The 12,594-nt window shown below is 43.1% G+C and overlaps 1 protein-coding gene across 8 annotated transcripts in view; it reads left to right on the plus strand.

The window, feature by feature from the left end:
- Positions 1 to 11,301, plus strand: part of relch (RAB11 binding and LisH domain, coiled-coil and HEAT repeat containing) — a 30,573-nt gene extending 19,272 nt beyond the window's left edge. For 4 of the 8 annotated variants that reach the window (XM_062379839.1, XM_062379843.1, XM_062379842.1 and 1 more), the window contains 10 exons: positions 90 to 169; positions 613 to 719; positions 866 to 965; positions 2,513 to 2,595; positions 5,281 to 5,344; positions 5,453 to 5,591; positions 5,727 to 5,843; positions 7,848 to 7,936; positions 8,470 to 8,540; positions 9,875 to 11,301. In XM_062379839.1, coding sequence (XP_062235823.1) covers positions 90 to 169; positions 613 to 719; positions 866 to 965; positions 2,513 to 2,595; positions 5,281 to 5,344; positions 5,453 to 5,591; positions 5,727 to 5,843; positions 7,848 to 7,936; positions 8,470 to 8,540; positions 9,875 to 9,995 — 971 coding nt within the window. In that variant the 3' untranslated portion in view covers positions 9,996 to 11,301. Of the gene's footprint in view, positions 1 to 89; positions 170 to 612; positions 720 to 865; positions 966 to 2,512; positions 2,596 to 3,302; positions 3,386 to 5,280; positions 5,345 to 5,452; positions 5,592 to 5,726; positions 5,844 to 7,847; positions 7,937 to 8,469; positions 8,541 to 9,874 lie in introns of those variants that run through there. The other 4 variants (XM_062379840.1, XM_062379844.1, XM_062379845.1 and 1 more) reach the window with 2 other exon arrangements.
- The last annotated feature ends 1,293 nt before the right edge of the window (positions 11,302 to 12,594 follow it).

A 12,594-nucleotide genomic window follows, 5' to 3' on the forward strand; every position in this document is an offset into this window, starting at 1 on the left:
CTTAGAAATTGAAATGGCAGCAGTTGAATCTCGTATATATCGTTCATCCTCTTGTGGCCTGACTTGCTCTTATTTTCTTCCTCCGTCAGATGCTTCAGTGGGGAACGGTATTCTTACCAAAGCCACAGTTCCCATCTACGCCACCGGAGTGCTGACATGCTACAACCAGGTAATTTAATGAAGGTCTTCAGCCCAATAGTAGCTGACTAAGAAATAAGCTTTATAAATAGGTCCATGCAAGTAATAGAATATATTTCCTGTGTTTAATTATATTCAGTTTATTTTCTCATCTATGAATTTAGAGTGTGGACCAAATTACACTTTGGGTTATTGTTCTCTGTCACGAGGGAAAATCCGCTCTAGCACGCATCAAGCTACCACATGTTTTTGTTTTGATTTTCGCTTCACAAGACAATGTGGCGCTTGCAACACACAGTGAGTGTGGGGAGTGTTATTGTCTGTTAAATTCCGTGTTTTTAGCAGCCCAACTCTGCTCATGTTGAAAGGGACAGAAGACGCTAACTGTTCTGTTTAAAATTGTATAGAGTTGCGTATTAAAATGTGTTTGTGGCCCAAATGAAGAAACATAAACACGCTCACGTTTCCCTGAAGGATGAGGATCGCAAGTTGTTGGTGGGTTTCCTTGAGGATGTTATGACAACCCTGTCACTCTCCCATGCGCCGCTCGACAGCCTGAAGGCCTCCTTTGTAGAGCTGGGGTAAGACAAACATCACACACACACCCATACTGTAGATTTAATGTTAATGGGTTGTGACACAAAATGTCAGTAAAACAAATGTTTGTCAGTAAAGTCTAGTTGAAGATCACAATGTTTCCGCCTGTTTATCCTTTGCTCTGCTGCAGTGCCAACCCAGTGTACCATGAATTGCTGCTGACTGTTCTGTGGTATGGGGTGGTCCATACGTCTGCACTGGTGCGGTGTACGGCAGCACGGATGTTTGAGGTACACACACACACACACACACACACACTCACAAATGCACAGATAGTGTCTTGGTTTTATAGAAATTTGTATTATTTTATATTTTTATATTTTGTATTTTTATTTATATTAACTTTATTAGGTGAGATTTTTGTGCAGATACTATTATATTTTTTAATAAATAAGAATAAATGACTGTGCTAAAATAATTTTTGTTTTATATCACATGGCTGCACAATTATGACAATTGTCATCAAGATTTATTGTTTATTTTAATTCTTTGTTATTAAAAGTCTTTTAAATGATGCAACACAATAATTGTAATTTTACATTTTGTATTAGTGAGATAAATATTTCATTTACAGTTATTAACAGTTGTGTAGTCCTACATTGTATATCCAGTTTCCCTGTTAACTCTGTGCTGTACACGTGCTCCCTCTGCTTGCTATTGCTGCTGTTTAACATGCTTTTGGTATTCGGCCACTCTGACTTTATGAGTGTGAGTGAAGACACCTGTAGCTCATCAGCTCCCTGCCTTTAGCTGTATGCCTGGACCCTCTTACATTAGACCTTTCACTGTGCACGGGTCTCTGCAGTGACTACACAAATATCTGCTGCGCGTCAGGGAAAGGGGCTAAAGTCAGCACTGTGAAAGTCTCTTCAAGACGAGTTCAAGGCCTGTTCCTTCTCACTGTTGTCGGAAAATCTGATTTAATCATAGATGTTTTCCTGGGAGCATTCTTTTTATTTGTTTTGGGGATTTCAGGTCTTGTGGAAATATAATCTCGATATTATTTTTAAAGGGAGACGGCCGTTTCCCTGTTTTCTCCCTTTCGGTTTAATTCCACTGATTGTTTCCATTTTGAGCCGTGAGCAAAAGCCAGCACTTCACTTTCTGTGCCCTCTGAGATCTGTGCACACTTAAAGGTCAAATGTCGGGAGGAGGATCCAGGCGTAGCAGTAGAACTGGGTCTACATTGATCTAACCCTGGGGGAAGGAGGAGTGGTGGGGTGTATTCATGTCCCCCCCCCCTTGCCCTGTTTTGTGAAGCCCTTCTCCCAACACACTTCACTGTCACCATCCCATAGTGTGTAGCTGTACACCATTGTCAGAACTGTGGGTTGGAGGATGGACCTGTTCCACAGACCCCAGATTGGATAAGTGAACGGGAACAAAATAATAATCTGGCCCGGAGTCTGTGGAAAGGGCCGACAGCTTTATGCTAACCATACTGTAAAAGTATTTGTTCAGTTTGCATACCCGCGTGTGCATGTGTGTGTGTTTGTGTGTGTGTATGTGTCGGTGGGTGTGAGTGTGTGTATTTGTGTGTGTGTGTACTACACACTTGCTTGGAACATGCAATGCTGTTCCGTGCCTTGCAGCTACAGTTCTTGTCATTGTATATCACTTTCTTCCTATCTTTTTGTGTTGTTTTTTTTCCCTCCCCTTTCTGTTTTGCTTTTTTATTTTCTTCTCTCTCTCTATCTATCGGCGGTGTTGCTCGCTCTTGTCCCAATGCCCCGCCCACCTCTGTGACATCACGTCTGGCTCTAACCAATCCGATCAGCTGCTGGTGAAGGGGGTGAATGAGACGCTGGTAGCTCAGAGAGTGGCCCCGGCTCTCATCACACTGTCCTCCGACCCTGAAATGTAAGTGGAACAACAACAACAACAACAACAACAGCAAACCGCGCCGCGTCTCTCTCCCCCTTCTCTTTGCTGTCTGAGAACTATCACACTGAAACAAGTCTCCACCTGCCAGGGGCCAATTTACCACGAAAATCTTAAAACATGAAATCATCATTGATCAATAATCGGATAAAGACAATTCTATTTTCTCCTCAAACATTTTTTGAAGTCATTTGGAATTGCTCCTGTTAAGGTGGAGGCTGTGACGTGTGGTGATTCATCAGCACAACCATTGTGAACACTAACCCTGCATGTCGGCATCATCAATCTGCAACACTAATCCACGCCAGCTCTCATACGTCTGCAACGCTCACCAGTCCTCCGCCAGATTGATGCATGTGGCGGCAAAATCACAGCATGCTCATCACTGCCCATTCCTGCTCCTCCTCCTCCTCCTCCTCTTCCTCCCCGCCCCACTTCGTTGAGGCAGGGCCCCTCCTCCTGACCGACCCGTCAACCAGTGGTCGGTTGGTTATCTTTGTCCGTCTGTCTTCCTCTCTGTCTCGTCTCTACCATCCCTTCTACCTTTTACCTCTGTCTTTCCCCTCCTTCCTGCTTCCCTCTGTACTTCCGTCCTTCCTCCTCCTCCTCTTCTCTGTCTCCTCCTCCTCCTCCTCCCATCCTGCCTCTCCCTCTCTCTCATCCCGCTGTGTGTGGTGGGTTTGCAGTTGGTTCTCCGAGGCATGAGCGAAGCATTAGTAGATCGCCGGGCGGCTCCCGCCCTAATAACTCTGTGCAGTGGTCCCGAATTGTGAGTCAATCTACACAAGAAAACCTCTCCTATGAACATTGTCATTCTGTGGGGCTGCATCCTGACAGTGTAAAGCTCTGCGTCTTCGAGGAATCTTTTCTCGCTCAGCTCGAATGGGAACAAAAAAAAACTAAAAAGATCTTGTATCCGTTTGCCACCAAAACCCGTCAGTACATCGGAAAATGTAGCTGATGTTTTTAATCCTCACTGGACGAGGAAGTAGGAACCTGAAGACCTTTCCGTGTTTCCAAAGAAATTTCACCAGAAGTAGCTATTGGCTCTCTGAAATGTTTCAGGTTGGATATTATGTTTAGTTTTTTCCATGGAGTGTGGGTGGGGAAAATGGGTGGGGATGATGAAACCAAATGGAGTTCATTTGTTATCACTGAACCAAAACTGATTGACCCTTCTCTATATATTGGAGTGGGATGAATGGACTTTTCTTACATGGCTACGGAGTGCTCATAAGGACTCTTGTTTTAGCCATACGCACAGGGGATAGGCATCATAGCATCATGGGTGTCAGGTCTGTGTCTGCCTGCAATGCACACTGCCCTCCAATCACATCGCTGATATGCGAGTTAGATCTATAGATGTACTTCCTCGTTGTCAGAGTGGCTCGATTCTACATAGGTGGGCCACTGTGACAACACGGAAGCAGAGTAACAGATCTAACATTGTTAGCTAGAACGCTAAGAAAGGCAAACGTGAAATCATTCACAAATCAGTAAGCGGCACTTTACATGTGCTCCACAACAAAAACAAAGATTGCGAAAGTAGCGGAGAGACGCCAGATTTGTCGGAAGATACGATTTGAAGTTGCTAGGTAAGGTGAAAAGTCCCTAAACTGGCACCAGTGAGAACATGCATCTCTTCCTGTGTCCTGTCATCCGTCCAAACTGACCTGGAGCCACGCTTACTGGTTTACAGATGGTGTGAAAAGTTAAATCTTCACTTTCATTGCAGTTCTTCTCCATGTTTTTTATTAATTTGAGGAATGAAAACAAAACCCTTTTGAGCTGCCAACATCTTCTGTTCTTTTTGTGATTCGGCACAATGAAGAAATGAGCAGTGATACTGTTGGAATGCAGCCCTTTTCATCTCATCACTGTCTGTATTGAAAATCACATTTTGATGGGTGTACACACTTGTCCCCAGCTTGTATGTTAAGTTTTTTTTAAAACTCGATATGTGTCCTTTATTTGTCTTTAACCTGTTATAACAGCATCTTGCTGTGTCCACAATCTCTCTAATTTAAAGACTCTAAAATAAGAATTAACACTCAGAGACGTAATGAGAGATTTGTATTTACTCAACAACACCATTTACTCCTGCTCCTACTGACAGTGGAATGATTATCACCTAATTAACACCCCATTAACCTCGCTTTTTGCACTTGCATGATTATAATTGAGAATACTTTTATATCTTTGATGGATCACCAAGTGATTAAAAAAAAAAATATTTTATTCTATATTATATTAGGAATTGTCAATAACTGATCTAATTGGATCTTTAGTAAACAGATGATCACAGTTAAAAGTGAATTGAATAGATTAGCCCTGCAATCACTATATTTGGATAAAACCCAAAATAACCCATATAAATGTGGAATGAGCACTAGATGTAGAATTGTAATTGACAGTGTGTCATACACTAAATAGCCAAAGGAAAGCAGACTGGTGCCTCTGCACTAATTACATAAACTTAGGCTTCCTGAATTGTCTTAATGTGGTTAAAACCCAACAATCTGGTTATTCAAACATTTCAAAATCAATATTTGCAGGTAATATTTGACTCTCTCATATTATTTAAATTCTAAACGGTGAGAGAACCTGAAAGGCCGTGACTAAAAATGGTAAAACAATTGTATCTCACTCTCCTGGTGCTTTTAGCTCAGTGAGGATATCCACTATTCCTGCCTTCGGGACCATCATGGAGACCGTCACACAAAAGGAGGTAGGGAACAGTAAACCTGAAACTGTGCCCGAGATACACACGATTCTAATCAACGACTTTACAAACCTCACAACGTGTTTACTACTGTTTGCTTCTGTTTACATTCAGCTGCTGGAGCGTGTAAAAATGCAGTTGGCCTCGTTCCTCGAGGACCCACAGTACCAAGACCAACACTCTCTGCACATGGAAATCATCAGGACGTTTGGAAGAGTCGGACCAAATGCAGAGCCGCGCTTCAGAGATGACTGTGTGTGAAAGACCAAAATGCCACCATTGTTGCACCAGATCTAAATTGTGTTTCTCTTTTAGGCTTAGGTCTTAGTCTTAGGCTCTTTGGTGTTTTCTTCACGTGGATTGAGCCCGTTTTTGTTTTTCTCTCCAGTCGTGCTGCCACATCTTCACAAGCTGGCACTGGGGAACAACAGCCAGTCGGTGGAGAGCAAGAGAATTGACATCGCCATGCAGCTGTTTGAGGCCTACAGTGCCCTCTCCTGCTGCTGTATCCTTCTATGAGTCACGTTGTGGTTTGGTATTATATACACTGGTCATCTTGCATTAACTTTTTATGTGAAGACGATATCTTACAACTGAGTATTAAGGCCACTTAAAGGGGAAAACTACAAACTAAAAATATTAATTTATTTCAAAGAATAAAGGCGTAATCTCATAAGACTAAAGTATTAATCTATTGTCATGAGAAAAAAGTTTTAGTTTTCACCAACATAGATATAGTATTATAGGAATAAAGTCATACAATTACGAGAAAAGAGCCTTAGAGAGTAGTACAGAGAATTGTTTTCTTTTACAGAAATGTTATACAAGAAATGTATGAGAATAAAGACATAATATTACTATGATAAAGTTTAAAAAATATGTTGTAATTTAATAATTTAATATTGAGTTTGGTTTAAGTTTTTTCCATCCAGAGGAAGTGGAACTCTTGCGAGCTGCTTTATTTACTTAAAATGTTTTTAATATTTTCTTGTAATATTACGACTTTACATCTAAAGTCTTGACACTTTCCATGTACTTGACCTTGAAGCCGTTAGATAAACTTTCGGAGGCCAAGATAAAAGTGTGGTGTACTCTCTCTGAGAAGTCGGCTCAATCATACTTTTATAACTGCTGCCCTGTTTATATTTAGGATTTACTAGAAGCGTTTGTCAGTGTTGGCTCAGGTTCAGCGTTAACTGTCCGAACAGTGAGTCAGTGTCCAGGCCGTTAGAATAACCGGTCAAACGCTCGCTCCGCTGGTCAGATGCTCTCCCGGAACGTGCCTGTATAACTGTGTGGCGGAGGGAGTCAGCATGGCCCCGGTGATTGAGAGTGTGGTTCAGTGTGTGTGTGTGTTGGCAGAGCCCGACAATCATTTGGCAGCAGGAGAAAGGGAAAAATAAGCTCCCTCCATTTGGAGGCTAGAGGTAATTATAGGGTTGCTTGAGCAGAGGAAAGGATGAGAGCAGGAAAACGAGTGTGAGAGGAGGGAAGGGTTGAACATCAACTTCAGGCCTTAGTAACAGTTCCCAGGATCAGTCTCACATCTACAGTACCTCCTCCCTGGCTCTGCCTTCCTTCTCTGCTGCTTTTCTGTGATTCCTCCCCAATTACCATTTCTCTTTTCTCACACTTTTCCCTCTCTCCACTGCGTCTCTCCTCTGTCAACCCCACCACACCCACTTCCAAACGCACACACAGAAGACAGCTGGTCTGGGGTTCATTCCTGCGGATCTTTGTCAGGCTGTTATTTCACAGTGCGGCAGTGTCCAGGAGTTATAGCCCGGTAACCTCAGAAGGTTTCACCTCCCACTGCGCATCGTGTTCTTGTAATCAGTGAGACAAGCTCTGAAATTGAACATTCACATCTCTAAAAATACACATTGGTTCACTGTGTGTCCCGTATAGCTCCATTGGCTGTGACGGGCTGCAGAGCACATGCAGTAGCAACAAAGACAAAGTGGAATTTAGATGAAAAATTAAGTTTGTCACCTTAAGAAAATGTGTACGGTCAAAGGAAAATATTATAATTTCCCCCTAAAGGTTTTCTTTTAATTACGCTGAAGTAAACTCCACACATCTGTTTCTAGAGACAGCGTCCAAACTGTGTAACAGCTTAGCCTCAAACTGTGTAGTTCATATGTGTGTGCACCAGACACCATATATAAAGATGGGTGACGGGACTGCTCCCAAAAGCCTTTCAAACTCCATCTGGTGGCCAGCTGCCGTATCGGTCATAAACCCAGCCTCCTCCATGTTAGTGGATAGGACATGAACCAAACTAAAAACTCAAAATAAATGTAAAAAAGCCCTTAGTTTTTTAAATAAAAATAACACCATCCGCTTTTTGTCTTCAATAATGAGTGAGTAATCATGTTTGGTTTTCTTACGGAACCTGCCTTCAGTCGGGATAATGAGAAGTTGCACCTATTTGTGGTCCTGCAAGGTGCTCTGGATCAAGTGGCATCTTGAAAAGTCAATAGTTCACCCTCCTTAACTTCCTCTGCAGTCATTTCGGAGGACGTCATGATCAACCACTTCCTGCCCGGCCTCCGGTGTCTCCGCACCGACATGGAGCAGCTCTCTCCCGAGCACGAGGTCAGGAGACACAGACACATGCATGTCCTCTCTCACATACATTGGGGAAGTTTTATAAACGCATGAATGGCGCACACGCACGCACGCGTACAGTGTCCCATCTGCGTACTCAATTGGCCAGACGGTCGCTCTAACTTCCAGGAAATCTCACAGGCAGTCTGATCTTTTTCTCAGACGCACTCATACACACACCCACCTCCTCTATATGTATTTATGGCTCAGAAAATCACAAGAGCCCATTCATGTGGACGTTTTTACCCAAGGTGACTAACAGTCAGCTGACTCTTTTCCTCTCTGTCTGTAACGTCAACGTATGAGACCCTAAAGCAGGGATTCAAATTCTTTTTCCAACTGTAACGTAGGAAAACACAGAAATAGATGTTGTCATGACAGACCTCAGACACAGCTTGATTTGTGCAACTCCAGTAGATAACAACATGTCGTTATTGTGTAGACGGCCTTGTTTTGAAGTCAAATCTTGGTCAATCACCTTTTTGTAAAAACTGCAATGGTCTCCGTTGTTTCCTCCACAGGTGATTTTGAGCTCCATGGTGAAAGAATGTGAAATCAAGGTGGAGAACCGAGGGATGGCGGACGCACAAGGGTGAGAGCGAACTAACAGTCTCATTCACACAATGACTCTTCCTGGGATGATTTGAGAATTGTCGTCTCTGTGTGTGACAGTAACGGGCGATGCTTTTTAAGTGCTGGTTCAGAAGAGTTCTCGGAGGAGGAAGTGAAGAGAGGGGGTCACTAAACAGTATTGGAACCGGGCCCGTTTTGTGGGTTTATTCCCCCGGGGTGGGGGTGGGGGGGGGGGAGCATAGCACATGAGAGTGTTGGAGCCACACTCATTATGTGGGTAATCTTCACAGAAAGAGAGGAGGAAAAAATGAGAGGAGTTGTTTTGCTGCAGCTAAAAGAGCTGGGACAGCAGCCATAATACTGTGGGTGTCGTTTCAAAAAACTAAATGAATTCCTCTCCCATCTTGTTAACATGTGTTCATTAAAAGGAGAAGCGTGTATATGTGGATGTCAGAAGTGGTTTGCGAGTCTGCATGTGTGTGTGTGCATAGGCTCACTTTTGGGCGTGTTCTCCCAATCTTTGATTTTGAGCCTTTCTTTGGTTTCCTACTATAGACGATAACTGGGGTCGTTATTTAAAGTACACTCTGAGTAAATGTACCACATTAACCTCTCGACTTGAGTAAAAAATCTACTTAAGTAAAGCACAGATGCATGTACATATGTACAGTGTAAAGAAAATGTACTAGTATAATCACTTGTATTTGTAATGAAAGAATCTCTTAAGTTCTGACATTTAAGTCCCAGTACTGCAGTGTAGTAAACATCAAGGTTCTTTTAAGAGCTAATGCACGTGTCTTCATAAAGGTTTGTTTCATTCCTACCAAAATAATTTGATTTTTCCTACATACATTTTAACAAACGGAACCAATAACACAGGCCTTTATGCCAGAAGGTGAGGTTTTTGGAAACAAGTCATTGAGTCATTTTCTCATTCTTGGGTTTATCTAATAACCGTGTATTAATGACCACCAATGAATTCCTGCTGGATTCGTTGGCTGGAGCTCAGTGTTGGTTTTAGGACGTGATGTTTGTCCTCGTGTCGAGCAACGCGGCAGCTCGGCAGAGCGCTGTAACTGCTCCCCTCTATCTGAATCCCAGCTCATTGAAAAGAGGAACTCGCAGAGCCGTTAGCCTGTAAAAGTCAAGAGGGGCTGACTTGGCAAACAGCCTTTCCCCTCTAACGGAGTCGAGGATTATCTAAGCTCGTCAGCAGATAGTGGCTCTTGTTCTTCCTGTACTGTTTTCATGCTGTTTATCTTTCAGTCCTTATTGATAAAGCAATAGAGATAAATCTTGCTGCTTCATCACTGCCAGTTTAACGTTTTTCGTATTTTTTTTGTCCTCCCATAGTTCCATGTCCATCGCCTCCAGTTTGGTGGGCGAGGACGCCAAGACCAAGTTCCTCAGCAAGATGGGTCAGCTCACCACCTCTGGCGCCATGCTGGCAAACGTCTTCCAGAGAAAGAAGTGATCGTAAAGCGGACTGAGCGACCACCGGCCGCACTTTCTGCGTCCGACCGACCCCCTGCCGTCTTCGGGAGCATTTCATTTTACCGGACGAAGCACTGGTTCCGCTTACAGAGCTCGAAGATCGAGTTTATTTATTCAGTTTGGAGAAACTAAGGTGTGTTGTTTGGAAAATCGTCGGTGCGGTAGCAGAACCTGCTATTTAAAGGTTAACGGCAGAATGGTTCTTTTTTTTGCAGTGAAAGGCTGAAGTTTCCCCCTGTGCTCATTTATTCTGTCCTTAATTCCTAATCCCGACGGAGGCATTGTCACAGACTAGAAATGTGCTTTTTTCCAATCAGTGTTGTCGACATTGACATTTCAGACAAGAGACGTGAGAGAGGGGACGGAACTGAATTTTTTGTTTCACTCACAATGAAAACATGGGACTTGTTTCCTGGAAGTGAAAGTATCGCAGAATCAAACTTCACGTTCACTCCAGCGCTTCTCGTTTGCCTCGACTTTTTTTTTTTTTGGCAAAACCCGACAGCGAGGCCCGCTTGTCTTCATTTCGACTTTTCAGAACGCCATCCCAGAGGAAAATGCTCGACAGTCGCATTGACTCGCACCCGTGAGGGAAAATTACACTGGAGGATTGAACCACAAAATGGCTCTCGGTCTGCTTAGAATGCCTCGTACAGTGTTTCTGTACGACTCAGAAGAGACGCCTACTTGAAGCTATAAAAAAAAAGTCTTGCCTTTATTTCTTCAAAGTCTGTCTGGTTATTTTTTTTTGGTTGTTGTTATTTGTTTGTTTTGATAGCTTCTATTTTATAACTTATTTATGTCTTAATTAATGAAGGAAAAAAACATACTTTATTCCAACTTCCAAAGAAATTTGCACTTCACTTTTGTTCTTTATTATATAAATATACATATAGATATATATATATATTTGTTTTAATTCAGAGGCTGATACATGATGAACAATATCACTACTGTCAATGGACTTTTTTTTTTGTTGGTTTATCTGTTTTGCCGTCGTGAAGTTATAGAGAACACTGATCATTATTATTCTCTGTCTGTAGCATTGAGTCTCTGTGTTGCGGTCTCTCTCTGATAATTCTACCTTTTTGTAATTTTGTTCTTTCATATCTTTTCTTTTTTTCAGTTGTTTCTTTTTTTTGGGGGGGGGGGGATATGCTCTGAGAAAAGCAGTAAATAACTGTATGACACACTGACCCGGAGAGGACGGTACTCTTTCTGTATATTTGAAATTGGTGTCATGGTGTAATAAAAGATGGAGATGAGCTGTGCACTCAAAAAGGAAATTGCGGGAGCTTCACTGAGCGTCTGCACTTAGAAGCCTCCTCCGAGTTCTGGTTACTGCTCAACGTTCCCGACAGGTGTTGGAGGCAGTAAAAGGAAGCGATGTCGGAGTCGAACCCTCGCTCCCGCCGCTCACGTCCGACCCTTTGATGTGGTCTATTGTTACTGCTTGGTACAACAAACCAAAGTCCGTCTCGGGGGACATTCCCAACGACTCGACGCCGAATGTGTACGGAAAAGAAACGCACCGATCTGCCGTCCAGATTGCGCTATCTCTCAATCCCTTGCTATCTGTCCCTTTAGAAAAGTTATGACTGAGTTAATGTGTTTAACTTTTGGCCTGAGTCTGTCACACAGGACAATTGATTGTTGTAGCAGGAGTGTGCACCTGCTCTCAAGGAGACCTCAGGGGTTTTACAGTAGAGGGCAAGGTCCGACGGTTTGCTTATGAAACCACATTTACACTCACCAGGTCTGGACTCACTCAAATGCACCAAATTACACCCACTCATGAATCTCAGTCCCCTGAACCTGTCAGACCTTTTCCACATCAAGCTGCTGGAAATAATCAGAGAAATCAAAGAAAATGTTAAAAACACATTTCGGGAAAAAACTCTACTAGGATCTGTATCTTAATCGTCTTTAGGTCCTTTTTCCCATCGTTATGATCCATTCAGTTGTTTTTGTGTTATCTTGTTTACAAACAAATAAACCAACCATTCAACATGCAGGGCTAGAAACGGTTAAATCACATGTTTTCACAGCCCTGATCGGTGTGTTGTGATCTGCAGTGAATTGTGCAGGAAATAGAAATGGGTGGGGCGGGCCGGCTGAACATGACATGAGTTACAGCTACCGCCCCCTGGTAAAGAACAGAATTTGCATATGTAGGCTAATATTCAACCATCATCCCTGATAAGTCACCAGGTGGACAAATAGTTGGTGAACCTCGGGGGTGGAGCTGGAGGCGTGACCCATGTGTTCTGGGTGTTAGGGTGCGCTGGTCCCTCCTGTCTATAGATATGCGTATGCAGCAGTAAAGATCGCAGATATGCGTGATTTGCATTCAGAGTAAATAGTGCAGTTCTTTGTGTGTCAAAATAACCACCTTCTTGCAGGGCCGTTTCAGGGGAGTTCCGTGGGCCCCAGGCAAAAGGGGCCGGGGGGGAGGGGGGGGACACTTACACCCCAAGAAACGTAGCTTCCTTTCCACTCTGTGCAAGGGAATAAAACATTTGCCTCCGGTGGTGAGGCAAATCACAGCGTTCAGCTTCGGTGACATTTGACTTGCGATA

The sequence above is a fragment of the Platichthys flesus genome, chromosome 21 (genome assembly GCF_949316205.1).
Source record: "Platichthys flesus chromosome 21, fPlaFle2.1, whole genome shotgun sequence".
NCBI lineage: Eukaryota > Metazoa > Chordata > Actinopteri > Pleuronectiformes > Pleuronectidae > Platichthys > Platichthys flesus.